Source organism: Wyeomyia smithii, chromosome 1 (assembly GCF_029784165.1).
Source record: "Wyeomyia smithii strain HCP4-BCI-WySm-NY-G18 chromosome 1, ASM2978416v1, whole genome shotgun sequence".
NCBI classification, from domain to species: Eukaryota; Metazoa; Arthropoda; class Insecta; order Diptera; family Culicidae; genus Wyeomyia; species Wyeomyia smithii.
The window spans coordinates 105,953,865-105,970,228 of record NC_073694.1 but is presented as its reverse complement, the minus strand read 5'-3'; the positions used below and the strand labels follow the sequence as shown (position 1 = coordinate 105,970,228).

General features: G+C 39.6%; 2 protein-coding genes across 2 annotated transcripts; both read right to left on the bottom strand.

Moving 5' to 3' along the window:
• Positions 1-260: 260 nt before the first annotated feature.
• Positions 261-1,040, bottom strand: LOC129717051 (uncharacterized). Its single transcript, XM_055666896.1, has one exon. The coding sequence runs from the start codon at positions 1,038-1,040 to the stop codon at positions 261-263; it is 780 nt and encodes a 259-aa protein (XP_055522871.1).
• Positions 1,041-3,564: 2,524 nt separating this feature from the next.
• On the bottom strand, positions 3,565-4,035 carry LOC129717050 (uncharacterized). Its single transcript, XM_055666894.1, has one exon. It carries the CDS (start codon positions 4,033-4,035, stop codon positions 3,565-3,567), a length of 471 nt encoding a protein of 156 aa, XP_055522869.1.
• Positions 4,036-16,364: the final 12,329 nt, after the last annotated feature.

Genomic DNA, 16,364 nt, shown 5'->3' with positions numbered 1-16,364 from the left:
GTCACCGGAACATGTTTCTATTCACAATTATTGAACCACGTGTTTAATCACTATAAAATTCATCAATTAACCTATGGGAATTTCCAAGCGATCACGAGTTAAAGACAAGAAATAATTTGGTTCTCTTTATTTGAGACTCTTCTCTCTGAACGCGCAAATATATCTAACTTCCATACTAGCCGTTTTCTTTTTCTCCAACTCTACACATCCCACAGGGCTGAATCAAGGGGTTGGTGAACCACCACAGTACCCCCCTCCAGTTACACCAGGAATCTTATTCGATGACCAGAAGGTGTAAATTTTGTTTTATTATGATTCATCGGTTGGTCTTCTTTCAGGAGGAACGCAGGTTTGATGCGGTCGATTGATACACGTTGCTGTTTGCTATTTATGATCAAATCGAAGATTTTTTCATCACGTTTTACCACCTCGTATGGTCCTTGATATGGCTGCTGGAGTGGTTTTTTTACCATGTCAATGCGCAAAAACACATAACGACAATCTTTTAGTTCTCGATGAACGAACACTTTCGATGTAGCATGATGCTCAGTTGCTATTGGCTTCAAATTATCGAATATGCGATGAAGGTCTCTGACTAGATTGCTTCTGTCTGTCAGTACTTGTGGAGAATCGAAAAACTCCCCAGGAATACGGAGTTGCTGTCCATATACTAATTCCGCCGTAGAGCAATTGAGATCAATCTTCAAGGCTGTTCGTATTCCAAGAAGAACCAGCGGCAAGCGTTCTGACCAGTACTTTCCATCGACGCACATCAAAGCTGCTTTAAGTGTTCGGTGGAAGCGCTCCACCATACCGTTTGACTGTGGATGATAAGCGGTTGTTCGAAGATGATCCACACCCAGCGTTCGGCTCAATTCTCTAAACAAATCAGATTCAAACTGCCGTCCTTGGTCTGTAGTGATTCTATGCGGGACACCGAATCGAGAAATCCATGTAGACACAAACGCTCGAGCTACTGTTTCAGCAGTTATATCACAAATAGGAACTGCTTCGGGCCAACGAGTGCATCGATCTACCATGGTTAACAAATATCGGAAACCATTAGAAGGAGGAAGAGGGCCAACGAGATCCATATGAATGTGATCGAAGCGTTTTGAAACAAATTCAAATTTACCTGTTGGAGTGGTAGCGTGCCGCTGTACTTTCGAACGTTGACATTTTTCGCAACACTTAACAAACGATTTGACGTCTTTATTGATGGAAGTCCAAATAAAACGGTCGGTCATTAACCGTCTCGTAGATCTAATTCCTGGATGCGACAAACCGTGTATCTCTTGCAGTATCTGCTGGCGATGCTTCAAAGAAATGTAGGGTCGACATTTATTGTTTACCGATACATCACAATACAGGGAAACTCCACTTGGGGAAATAGTTCGTTTTTCGAATCTCAGGGACGAAGATCTGAGTAGTGTCTGCAATTCTGCGTCATTCAACTGATCTGCAGCTATGATTTTGAAATCTATCATACTCGTTGACAATGCTTCTACTCGAGACAGTGTATCTGCCACTGAATTGTCTTTCCCGCTGATGTGTCGAATATCATTTGTAAACTCTGATATGTACTGCAAATGACGTTCCTCGTGCGGTAAGCGGGATGAAGTGTTCGAGGCTAAGGCATTGGTAAGTGGACTGTGGTCAGTATATATAGTAAACTGACGTCCTTCTAGCAAATGACGAAAATATTTTACAGACATTTTCATAGCTGCCTATTCTCGACCAAACGTTGAGTATTTTTGCTGCCCAGATGTGAACTTTTCGGAATAAAAACCCAGAGGTTTCCACTCGCGACCAACCAACTGCTGCAGAACAGCACCAGCAGCTGTGCTAGATGCATCTACCATCAATCCTAGAGGTTTATCAGGAACCGGATAATGAAGTAAAGTTGCATCGGAAATTGAATATTTACAACTATCAAATGCTTCTTTCGCTCGATCATTCCAATATATCACACGGTTATCATTTTTCTTATTCCCGGGGATCAAATCACGAAGTGCAGCTTGCTGGTCGGTTGCTTGCGGTATAAAGCGTTTGTAACCATTCACTAATGCTAGGAATCGTCGGAGTTCTTTCACTTTAGATGGAAGAGCAAAGTCGCGTATTGCTTTCACACGATCTGGCAAAGGAAGGATTCCACGACCGCTAATTAAATATCCAAGGCATGTGACTTGCTGTTGTGCAAATTTGCATTTTTCAACATTTATAACAAGGCCATTTTCTCGTAGCCTTTCGAAAACAATTCGTACGTGCTCCATATGCTCTTTTTCACTTGAAGACGCAATACATATATCATCAATAAAACATACAACGAAATCTAAATCACCAAATATGCTGTGCATATACCGTTGAAACGTTTGGCTTGCGTTGCAAAGCCCGTTTTGCATTGTCGAGAATTCGAACAAACCAAACGGAGTAATTACTGCTGTTTTAGCTATATCATCGTCGTGCACCGGTATTTGGTGGTAAGCACGTTCCAAGTCTATTGTAGTGAATAGGTTTTTACCTTGAAATGAATTTAACAAATCATGGATATGAGGCACTGGATAGCGGTCGGGAATTGTTACTTTGTTCAGGGCACGGTAGTCTCCTACAAACCGCCATTAACCATTTTTCTTTGGCACGCAATGTAACGGGCTCGCCCAGCAGCTACTTGATGATCGACAGATTCCGAGATCAGACATAATCTGAAACTCCTTCTTTGCAGCATTTAATTTGTCTGGAGCTAAGCGACGTGCTTTTGAAGCAACTGGAGGGCCTTTAGTCATAATGTGATGTTTAACTGCTCTCTTTTTCACAGCTAATCGCATTGTTGATGGTAGCGTGATTTCACGAAACTCCAAAAGAATGTCTCGAAACGGATGACTTGCGTCAACGGTAGTGACACCATGGATAGCAGCTGGAGCTAAGCCACCGATTGTTTTGAGATGGGTTTTATTGTCAATAAGCCGACGGTTTTTGAGATCAACTATCAGCTCGAAAAATGCTAGAAAGTCTGCCCCAATTATAGCAGTACTGACATCCGCAACGAGAAAATTCCAATAAAATCCTCGTCGAAGTCCTAAATTAGTCGTGACGAAGCGAGATTCGTACGTCTTAATGACGGTACCGTTAGCAGCATGAAGTCGGAAAGATGTTGATCCCTTCAATCGGTCTCTGCTAGTGGCAGGTATAATGGAGACGTCGGATCCCGTATCAACCAAAATTCTAAAGTTGCTGGTGGAATCGTGAATATGAAGGCGACGCGTTTCGAAAAAGCCGTCCAACTGTGCCGCTGCAGATGGACGAATACTCATTTTTTGGAAACGTGCAGGGTTCGCGACATTGATGAGCATTTTTTCCGTACTTCCGATGGTACCAACAAATCGTACTCTTAGAACTGAGCCGGGAACGAGATGACGAACGACTGCGAGGTCTGGGCGCTTTCAGACGACGAATCTCTGCCGTTAAGTTAATGATTTGTTCTTGCAGACTACTATAATCACATACTGGAGGAACGGACGAAGAAGCTACGCATGGACCAGCTGTCTCAAGCATTTTATCCGCCATTTAAGCCAACTTAGTAAGCGTTCCGTCACTGATTGACAATACCGGCCTTACTTTCTGCGGCATACGTTCTAGGAAAAGCACTTTCATGACGTCTTCGTTAATATTCAAACCTGCACCGAGCTCCTGCGTACGCGCCAGTAAATGAGTGGGCCGCATATCACCGAGGTCGCACGCGTTCAATAATTCTTTCAATTTTCCTTGTGCGGAAATTTCGAAACGGCTGATCAAACGAGCTTTCACTTTTGCATATTTGTCTTCTGCTGGAGGATTTTGAACTAGGTCAGTAATATGGCAGATCACGGACTGATCAACTTTGCTGATGATGTGGTAATATTTTGTATCATCTCGAACGACCCCAGCGAGCACAAACTGTGCTTCGGCTTGAGCAAACCACATAGCTGGATCGCTTCTCCAGAAATCTGGAAGTTTCACGGAAACCGCAGCGGTATTTGCAGCTTGCTCGATCGACATTATTGCATCAGCCAATTCAAAATGGCGTTCAAATTTTTATTTCAGACCGAAAAATATGCGTATATTTTATCACTTAGCCTTATTATATATTCGTAACTGTTCAAGAACTTATCGGGGTCACCAATATGGGAATTTCCAAGCGATCACGAGTTAAAGACAAGAAATAATTTGGTTCTCTTTATTTGAGACTCTTCTCTCTGAACGCGCAAATATATCTAACTTCCATACTAGCCGTTTTCTTTTTCTCCAACTTTACTCATCCCACAGGGCTGAACCAAGGGGTTGGTGAACCACCACAAACCTTTAGCTAGCCCGTTCATTTGATACCAATATTGTTCAAATCGGTTGTGTACTTTCTGAGAAAATGAAGTTTCGTGATTTTCATATTTTGATACATTACAGACAAAGTAACAGACCGACTACATTGAAATTCAATAGGGTGTTATGAGGCAGCTAGACCTTTCATTTGACACTAATTTCGTGGAAATCGGTTCAGCCATCTTTGAGAAAAGTGAGTGAGTTTAATTAGTCTTCGGAATATGTTTCTTTTCATAGCTGGATTTCACATTTTTAAACATAACAGGCAAAGTAATAGTCCGATTGCAAAAAAATTCTATAGGGTCTTATGGGGTAATTAGACCCTCCAAATGACACTGATTTTGTGGAAATCGGTTCAGCCATCTCTGAGAAACATGAGTGAGATTAAACACTCTCCAGAACACGTTTCTTCAAATAACTTCTGAACCACATGTTCAATCTTCATGAAACTCAAAATCTAAGAGTTTTTTAAGTAGCTCGTTCATTTTGTTAAAATTGGTTGTGTAGTTTTTGAGATAATGATGTTTCGTGATTTTCACATTTTTAAACATAACCTCTAAACTAAAAACCTATTGCAATGAAATTCAATAGGTTCTTATGGGGCAACTAGACCTCTCATTTGCAACCAATTTCATGAAGATCGGTCCAGCCATCTCTGAGGAACTCGAGTGAGATTGGGAGAGCGTTACATACACACATACATACACACACATACACATACACACACACATACAGAAAATGCTCAGCTCGTCAAACTAAGTCGATTGATATACGAGATACGACCCTTTGGAGCACTTTTATACCTTTGGTTTTTCCAGTGATTGCTATACCTTTCTAGGAGAAAGGCAAAACATATCGTGAACACTGCTTAAACTCACTCACTTTTCTCAAAGATGGCTGAACCGATTTCCACAAAATAAGTGTAAAATGAATGGTCTAGCTGCCTCGTAAAACCCTATAGAATTCAGCTTCAATTGGACGTGAAAACCACGAAACGTCATTATCTCGGAAACTACACAACCGATAAACGGGCTAGATAAGAGGTAACTAATGAATTATAATGATTGTACCCGTGGTTCAAAAGTTGCAAAAAGAAAGTCATATTTTAAATATAAAAAAATCTAGTTAAAATAATCGAATCTAGAATGATATTTAATCGAATGTATATAATCGAGTCCAACCTGAATATGAGTACAGTCACGTTTCGATTATACTACGATCAAAATCAAATTTCGCGTTATATATTTGAAATTATTTAATTCATGATATTTGCATGTGTTAATGTATGTTCATGTGTGTTTGAATGTTATGTTTTAAATGTTTGGTATAGTTTCACTGTTGGCTATCTCAAATTTGTTATTCATAGTGAATAATAAATCCAGCAAATATTATCAAAGTGTATTTTTTTCAAAAAAATAAAGTGTGCGTGAAAATCTATTTTAACAAAAAATAAGTTCGAATGAGAAAGGCTTGGTCTGATCGCTAGGTGGATTGATTTAGGTTTTATTAAATAACTCTCGATGCTGAGTTTTAGGTAAAGCCTGAGTCAACGCATCTGCTAGATGCTCTTAAGCGGGAATGTACTGTAATGTGAGATGGCCTCTCTTTATGACCGTCGATATGTTTCATTCTTTCAGTCTTCATAGATTATGAATGGCAAATTCTTCACCTCCGATTAAGACAGCAAATTTGAAAGCCACATTGCTTCCTTGGTCGTAGAACAGAGAGAAATGAGTTCTGCTTCAGTTGAGGATAGACTAACAGTTGGTTGTCGTTTGGTTGACCACGAAACGAAATTTCAGAATTCTTGGAAAACATATCCAGAAATAGATTTCCTGTCTTCAGAATCATTTCCAAAGTCTGCATCCGCGTATCCTTGTAGCGTTGGTAAGCCGTCATTTTGATGATATACAAGCTTTGCATTTTTAGTTCCTTGAAGCTATCTAAGGAAGCGCTTCAATCCAGTCCAATGGTTATCATTAGCGCTAGACTGAAATTTATTCAAAATGTTGACTGCGGTCTTGAACACAATGCTAGATATTGCAAGATTCCTATCAATTCTCTGTAAGGATGCGTGGTAAGAGGATCACCGGTTTGATTCCATTTTTTATTTACATGCATTGGAGTCGCAACTGGTTTACAATTTTCCATATGCCGTCTACTTGGCATTGACACAATAGCGAAAAGAAGAGACGTGTCCAGGGCTGTATTTGTGGGAAAACTGCTAAGTGGCGAAATTGACGCTCATAACATTTTGGCCCAAATCAACGTGAATGTTCCCTATCGAAACCTAAGATTGCGAACCTCTCTGCGTCTCCCATTTCATCGTACAGAATATGGCCAAAACGAACCCATCAGGGCGATATGTACGTCTTCAACAATGTATTTTACCTATTTGACTTCAACGTATCTAGTGTTACCTTTGAAAATAGACTCAAGCGAATGTTGTAATTTGTTAGCCTTAGGGTAAAATTGTGTCTTAGGTAGTTAAATGATTTTATGTGTCATATTTTACAATAGTATATTGCTTGGTTTTTTTTTCTTCATCTATATTTATTTGACACGGCACAAATGCAATTTAATGTTTAACGGCGCCAATTATATCTGGTAGCTTACTTGCTAAAGTATCTTAATAACTAAAAGCAAATTTTTTATCCTCGCTGCCGACTACGAGCTGAAACTAAATCTAACTTAAAGCTAGAATGTTTTGCATTAAAAGCACTGATTTGTTGTTTGATGGTTTTCCATCGCCATAGGTAAGCAGCATATTGAATATGTTCCGCTGCTGGGCCAAGATATTACGGACTGGCATATTGGGTTGTCTCCCTCGGGACCTGAGAGTATCGTGCGGGTCTAGTTGCTGTCTCCGGATCCGGGGTCTTAACGTGTTCTTGTCGTTTGGTTGGATGTAGGCGGAAGAGAATAGGATTAAACTGGGGCGTGGATGGATTTCAGAAAAACGTATATAAGGGACATGTAGGATAGGTAACGGCTCGCCAAGACATCACGAACAGGAACAGCCGGCTGCCTACTTTCGGCCTGCAGGGAAGCTATTAATTTAGACCTGGCGTCACGGTGTACAGGGCATGACCAAACCACATGCTCTATGTCGTGATAACCCTCACCACAGGCACAGATACCACTTTCCCCGAGCCCAACACGACGGAGATGCGCGTCAAATCTATAGTGATTGGACATAAGCCGGGACATCACGCAAATGAAATCCCGACCCCCCCGAAATCCAACCCCTTGAACCACGGGTTCGCCGACACCTTGGGGATTATGGAATGTAACCACCTTCCCAGTTCCCTTCTGGTCCAAGAATTTTGCCAACTGATGATCGTATTCTGACGTACAAGTGCGAAAAATTCATTAAAGGCAATTGGTCTTTCATAAATATCACCGTTTGTTGCGCCCACCTTAGCCAAAGAGTCCGCTTTCTCATTGCCCGGTATCGAGCAGTGAGAAGGACCCACGCTGAGGTAATCTGAAACGATTTTTCGGATAAAGCACTCAGATGTTCCCGTATTTTCCCCAGGAAATACGGAGAGTGCTTAACATCTTTCATCGATCGGAGAGCCTCAATGGAACTGAGACTGTCCGTAAAGATGAAATAATGGTCCTTGGGCATTTTTTCGATAATCCCTAGGGTGTACTTAATTGCAGCTAATTCTGCGACGTAAACAGAAGCAGGATTATCGAGTTAATGGGAGACGGTTAAATTGTTATTGAAGATACCGAAGCCAGTGGACCCATCAAGAAGTGATCCGTCAGTGTAGAACATATTGTTGCAGTTGATGTTTCGATATTTATTGGAAAAAATTTTGGGGATCTGCTGCACGCGTAAATGATCCGGGATTCCACAAGTTTCTTCTATCATGGATGTATCGATAAACACAGTAGAATCAGAAGTATTTGATAAGTCGACACGAATTGGAATATTCGAAGAAGGGTTAATATTTTGGGACATGTGATGGAAATACAATGTCATAAAACGGGTTTGAGAATTAAGTTCGATTAACCTTTCAAAATTTTCAATCACGGGACGGTTCAAGACCTCACATTTGATAAGAATACGAGAAGACAGGCTCCAGAAGCGGTTTTTCAATGGTAGTACTCCAGCTAAGACCTCCAAACTCATCGTATGGGTCGACTGCATGCAACCTAAGGCGATACGCAAATAGCGATATTGTATTCGCTCCAGTTTGATCAGATGTGTGTTTGCTGCGGAGCGGAAGCAGAAACACCCGTATTCAATAACAGACAATATCGTTGTTTGGTAAAGCCTTATAAGGTCTCCTGGATGGGCTCCCCACCATTGTCCGGTTATTGTACGAAGAAAATTCACTCTTTGTTGACATTTTTTCATCAGATACCTCACGTGACAACCCCAGGTGCCTTTAGAGTCGAACCAGATATCAAGATATTTGTGTACCAAAACCTGAGAAATCGTTTTACCCATTAACTGTGTTTGAAGCTGAGCAGGTTCATGCTTCCTAGAAAAAACTACTATCTCAGTCTTCTCCGGAGAGAATTCGATACCTAGCTGTAAAGCCCAAGCAGACAAATTGTCCAAGGTATCTTGCAATGGTCCTTGCAAATCGGCAGCTTTGGCTCCTGTAACAGAGATTACACTGTCGTCTGCAAGTTGTCCTATCGTGCATGAATTTGCCAGACATTCGTCGATGTCATTCACATAAAAGTTGTAAAGAAGGGGGCTTGAACATGAGCCCTGGGGAAGCCCCATGTAGCTAATGCGAAAAGTTGCCAAATCGCCGTGCGTAAAATGCATGTGCTTTTCGGACAGCAAATTGTGCAAAAAATTGTTTAAAATTGGAGAAAATCCTTGTCGGTGAAGTTTACCAGAAAGAATGTCAATAGAAACGGAATCAAAAGCCCCCTTAATGTCCAAGAACGCAGACGCCATTTTTTCTTTGCGAGCATACGCCAGCTGAATATCTGTTGAAAGCAGCGCAAGACAATCATTCGTCCCTTTGGCACGGCGGAAGCCAAATTGAGTATTCGATAGTAGGCCATTTGATTCGACCCAATGGTCTAAACGACGGAGTATCATTTTTTCCATCAATATCCGGATACAGGATAGCATTGCAATCGGCCTATAAGAGTTGTGATCAGAAGCTGGTTTCCCTGGTTTTTGGATGGCGATCACCTTCACTTGCCTCCAATCCTGCGGTACAATGTTTTGCTCCAGGAACTCATTGAACAAGTTCAACAAGCGCCTCTTGGTATTGCCGGGTAGATTCTTCAACAAGTTGATTTGATTCTATCTAACCCAGGCGCGTTATTGTTACAGGACAGGAGGGCAACTGAAAATTCTGCCATCGTAAAAGGTGATTCTATTGCGTCGTTGCCCGGAGACGCATCGCGAACAATATTTTGCTCAGGAACAGAGTCCGGACATACTTTCCTGGCAAAATCAAATATCCACCTACTTGAAGACTCCTCGCTTTCGTTGACCGTTACGCGATTCCGCATTCTTTGGGCTGTGTTCCAAAGAGTGCTCATCGATGTCTCCCTCGACGTCTCGTTCACGAACCGACGCCAATATCCGCGTTTCTTTGCTTTAGCCAAGCTTTTAAGCTTGGTATCAAGCTCCGAATACCTTAAATAGTCGCCAGGTATACCTCCCTTCTGGTAGGCCAAAAACGCGACGGATCTTTGCGTGTAGACATCGGAGCACTCTTGGTCCCACCACGGAGTGGGAGGCCGTTCTTTAATCGTTACGCCGGGATATTTCTTCGTTTGGGCTTGCAACGCGGCGTCGAGGATCAAGTCCGCGAGGAGGTTGTATTCTTCAAGTGGTGGATGATGTTGAATCGACTCGACCGCTTTTGAAATCATTTCCTCGTATAACTTCCAATCGACATTCCGTGTGAGGTCATACGGAATGTCAACTGGTTGCATGCGAGTTGACCCGTTATTAATTGAAATAAGAATAGGCAAATGGTCGCTACCGTGAGGATCGAGGAATATGTTGCTTGTTGTTAGACTTAGTTTTAGAAATATTAATGTTCAATCAAAAGATGGTGGGGTTTTTACGCGCATTTAAGCGCAAACAAAAAAAAAATGCTTTTGAACATGAACTTTATAAACTAATGTTCATCGTAAGTCGAAACCCTTACTGTGCCAGGAAGGGATAATGCTGAAAAAAAAATGTTAGAAAAATCATGTTCATAAATGCAAAATGTTCGTATTACCGATTTTTTCTCTCAGTTTAGGGAAATATTATTACAACGAGTAACGTACCAGTATGATAAGAAATTGATGTTTGAAGAGAGAATTGAAAGACGAGATTTAAAAAATATGGACTAAGAGGTATAATACATACTTTAAAATCTAACTCTTAAATCCTGAAATTGCTGGGAACATCAAATCAGTAAATAATTATGCAATTCATAAAAGTAGAAAGTAGAAGCAAACCTTAGCTTAGTAGAATTGTGAAAATCAAGCTTATTCATAAGAATGTTTTGATTCGATGAAAAATATGTACATGGAAATCACTGAGTTCAAATTCATGTCTAACATTTAAATTATATTAATCTGAAGAAACATGGAAAGAGAGTTTTTTATGTACGTATCAACTTTTGTAAATGACAGTTTAACGACAGTTTAACGCAAATGCTAAGTTTGCGTGGGTTGCAAAATAGTCGCGGTGGATAGACCATCTTCATACCGAACTTTTAGAAAGAAAGTGGTGCCACAGACAAACAGATGGTACCACTTCATACAAAATTCTAAAAAATATTAGTAGACATGCCAATGTTCCAATTTAAACTAGATTCTTCCAGTTTTTTTTTTTTTTCAAGTAATCCAGTTAAACAGTTGAATCACAAAATCATCCAGTTTTTGTAAATTTTCCCAGTTTTATCCAGCTTTTCTATCAGCTCAAGTTTCCATTGTTTTTGTCTGTTTTGAATTTTTTTAAGTAAAAATTGTAACTTTTTGCCTTTCTCCTAGAAAGGTATAGCAATCACTGGGAAAACCAAAGGTATAAAAGTGATCCCAATGGCCGAATGTCATATACCACTCGACCTCTTTCGACGAACTGAGCATTTTCTGTATGTATGTATGTATGTGTGTATGTGTGTGTGTGTGTATGTGCAACTTTTTTTCTCACTCACTTTTCTCAGAGATGGCTGGACCGATTTTCATAAAATTAATTGCAAATGAAAGGTCTAGTTGCGCCATAGGTTGCTATTGAATTTCATTGTAATCGGATTTCTAGTTTAGAGGTTATGTATCAAAATGTAAAAATCATGAAACATTAATATCTCAATAACCACATAACCGATTTCAATAAAACTGGTTTTAAATTAATGTCTCCAGAACCCTTAACTTTTAAATTTCGTTATGATTGAACGTATGGTTCAAAAGTTATGTAAAGAAAAGTTATCCTGAGGTTGTTTAAACTCACTCATTTTTCTCAGAGATGGCTGAACCGATTTTAACAAAATTAGTGTCAAATGAAAGGTTTAGTTGCCCTATAGGTTGCTTTTGAATTTCATTGCAATCGGATTGTAACTTTGTCCGTTGTTCATAAAAATGTGAAATCACATAATGAAAGTAAACATATTGACTTTCGCCTAACGATCACTGGCTAGATAAAAGGTAGAAAAGTGATCCAAATGGCCGAATGGCATATACTACTTGACTCAGTTCGACGAATCGAGCATTTTCTGCATGTATGCATGTATAGGTGTATATGTTTGTGTGTGGGTGTGTACGTGTGTATGTGCACCTTTTATTCGCACTCACTTTTCTCAGAAATGGTCTGACCGATTCTTTCTACCTTGGTGTCAAATTAGGGGCCGTTTAGGTTGCTATTGGGTTTCATTGTAATTAAAGTTTTAGTTTTGGCGCTGCGTCAGAATGTAAAAATCGCTCTTATATCTCAGAAGCTATGAACATAAAAATCACGAAACATAAATATCTCAGAAACTACACAACCGATTTGAACAAAATTGGTTTCAAATGAACGGGCTACCTGAAAAACTCTTAATTTTTGAATTTTATGAAGATTGAACTTGTGGTTCAGAAGTTATGGAAAGAAACGTGTTCTGGAGACTATTTAATCTCACTCATGTTTCTCAGAGATGGCTGGACCGATTTTTATAAAATCAGTGTCATATGGAAGGTCTTGTTGCCCCATAAGACTCTAATGATTTTTTTTTGCAAACGGATTATTACTTTGCCTGTTGTGTTTAAAAATGTGAAATCCAGCTATGAAAAGGAACATATTCCGAAGACTACTTGGACTCACTCACTTTTCTCAGAGATGGTTGACCCGATTTCCATAGAATTAGTATCAAATGAAAGGTCTAGCCTCATAACACCCTATTGAATTTTGCTGTAATCGGACTGTAACTTCGTCTGTAATGTATCTAAATGTGAAAATCACGAAACTTCATTATCTTAGAAACTACACAACCGATTTGAAAAATATTGATATCAAATGAACGGGCTAGTGATGAATTATGATTGTACGCGTGGTTTTAAAGTTTGGCCGCCCTATACGTTCCCTTTTCATTTAATGGTAATCAACCTTGAGCAACCGTTATGTTTTAATTTGTAAAACAACGAAAGTCTATTATCTCACGACTTTTTTGAAATTAACTAGTGTCCTACAAACGAGTCATCTCTCAAACTTACAAATAACAAACTTCATAACAATTTGATATGCTGTTCAAAAGTTTGGGAAAGAAAAGAAATTCAAAGACTATTCAACACTATACCTGCTTTGATCAATATAAATGGTCTCAACATGATTTAAATGTGGTATCGTACTAACTGAACGTTCCCGGTATCGCTCGTGATTAAATTGTTCGAAATTAGGAGTCATATCTTTTATTTCGCTATTTCTTAAACACTAACATGACGTCAAATTACATATTTTATACTCTAATTACAACATCAATATTTTAGAACCCAAAGAGTGAATATACCTTATTTGAATGAGAAAGGCTGAGTCTGACCGCTAGGTGGATTTATTCAGGTTTTTTTTTATTTTCGCTTATTTTCCGTCGGTCTAGCTCCGCCACTGTTGTGGCCAATCACCGACGCCCAGGGAGGCGACTCCACACCCAGGACCCTAACTCACGACCCGTTTATTAACGGACCGGCGCCAACGGCTTTACTTCCTCATGCGATGGAAGGCGTGATCCCAGAGATTTTTCGCCTCAGAAAATCTCCCGGTGTCGGCTAGGATTGAATCTAGACCAGTTGGGTTGGTTTGAGTGGATCACGCCACCTCACAACCATCGACACCTATGTCGGCGGTGGGATTCGAACCCAGGCGTCGAGCGTGGTTGGCGGAGACGTTACCAACCACACTAGGCCCCCGCTTCATAAATTGTAACTTGTTTCATATTTAAAAGTTCTTTAAGAAGGAGTGAATAAGGGTTTCACTCATTTTTTTCTTTCTATTCTCTGCTCGCACGAACTCAGCCAAATTGATAGCAACATGATATGACAAAGAAATAAAAAAAAAAACATTTAAAACAATGTAGAAGCAAAAGAGCCAATAATGGATAAAGCAACTATTTAAAATTTTGTAAAATCTGCATTCGAATAGTGCTGACTTAAAAGTGAGATTGTTGAATGTTTTTGATCGTGACCTGGACCGAGAATACTACAAATGTTGTAAATAATCACTGATTAATTTAATAAAATTAATTAAACTTAATTCAATGAAATTTAAAGAAAACCCATCTAAAGAAAAATGTTAAGAGGTAAACGCTAAAAAAACCAAGGCTTTTTTAATGATTTTTTTTAAAGGACATTTGAGATGTAAGGTATATAAATAATATATCATTGGATTAAGCAACTCTTGCAGAGTAGAAAAAAATTTATTATTGCTATTTTTGTTACAAAATGGCGGCTGTGCAGCGATTACCGTGTACCGCTTTTTTAAAAGTTGTTCCGCGGCGAGCAGTAGAAGTCGTGTCCCAATTCCACTTATCACTAAAACAAAAATTTTCCCAGTATCTACATAAGTGTCGCAAGTGAAGTACACATGATTATATTTCTAGAATTTTCCTTCGTGAAATGGCAACGGTTGGAAGAAAAAAATCTTTGGTTTTAAATAGTTTATTTGACACGGCACGATACAATTTATGTTTAACTGAGCCAAGTACATTTTTTTTAATTCTAAATTACCAGGGAAAAGAGGGAGGCACATTTTTTATATCTCGTGGCCGACTACGAGCTAGTGGGGATTTAAGGTGAGAGGAGGGGAGTTACAATTTTGTTTTTAACTATTTTATATTACAGAATGTACTCATTTGTACGTGGCTAACCAGTGATGTTCTATTTGAGTAGTTTTGGTCTGAGGTGTCTGCGTAAACAAAGAGATGCCGAGTCTTCGTTTTAGTGTCTCCAGCCTGGTGTATCATTTTCTTTCAGTTTGTGACGGGAATGGTATTCTAACAAATAGATAAAAAAAACAAATTTTAATGCCAGCATTTTTTATAAACTCGTATAGCTGTGTCATGTACTGGAGATCACCGCTTCCCAGAATGTCTCTAACGGGTACGTTCGGTTGTTTTCCTCGGGCCCGAAGGGAATCTATAAGCTCGGACCTAACACCACAGAATTCGGTACACGACCAAACAACATGCTCGATGTCATGGTAGCCATCGCCACAAACGCAGTGATTACTGTCTACAAGCCCTATACGAAAGAGATGCGTGTTTAACGTGTAAGGATTGGACATAAGTCTGGACATCACGCGAATGAAGTCCCGACCTACATCCAATCCCTTGAACCATGCTTTCGTCGATACCTTAGGAAAAATGGAATGTAGCCACCGTCCCAGTTCATCTGAGTTCCATGATGATTGCCAACTGTTGAGTGTTCTCTGACGCAAAATGCTATAAAATTCATCATAAACAATTGGTCTACTATAAATACCGTCATCAATAGCACCCACCTTAGCTAAAGCGTCAGCCTTTTCATTGCCCGGAATGGAACAATGAGAAGGGACCCACGCTAAGGTAACCCGGTATTTTTTATTTGTTAAAGCACTTAAAAACCGCCGTATTTTCCCCAGGAAATACGGGGTGTGCTTCACGGTCTTCATCGATCGCAGAGCCTCAATGGCACTGAGACTGTCTGTGAAGATGAAGTAGTGGTCTATGGATAGAGTTTCGATGATACCAAGGGAGTACTGAATAGCAGCAAGTTCTGCGACGTACACGGAAGCAGGAGCATCGAGTTTGTAGGAGGCGGTAAAATTTTCGTGAAAAACACCGAAGCCAGTGGACTCATGTAGATTAGATCCGTCAGTGTAAAACCTTTTATCATAACTAACATGTTTAAACTTACTGGAAAAAGTCTTAGGGATCTCTTGGGGTCGCAATTGATCCGGTCTTCCTTATATAGGGTATCGAACGTCTTCGTCAGTGATTTTTTTCGGCCCCCTTTTGCCTAAGATTGCTGCAGAAAAACTGCCGAAGAAAACCACTGACGAAGACGTTCGATACCCTACATAATTTTTATATTTTTTTTTATTAATATATAACAATATATATGTGATAACCGGAATCAAATTGGACCTTTTGGTTTCCCGGGCACTACAACATCATAACACGAACTAACAGACATAAGTACTTTACGATAGCACCTACCCACTAGCACCTACCCACTAGCACCATCTGCTACCCCTACCGTGTTCGCGCTGCGTTAGGTATTTCGACAGCCGCACTAGCGTACATATATGTTACTAAATGAAAACCACAAAATAAGTGTAAGATTTCATGACAGCGCCCCTATATATATATATATATATATATATATATATATATATATATATATATATATATATATATATATATATATATATATATATATATATATATATATATATATATATATATATATACACTTTTAGGGATTAAAAAGTGCTATTCCTTCTTCAGAATCGACCTCCCCTCGATCTCGAATATTGAAGTCGTTGCCATTCAAACGAATATGAATGGAAAAGACCTATGCCT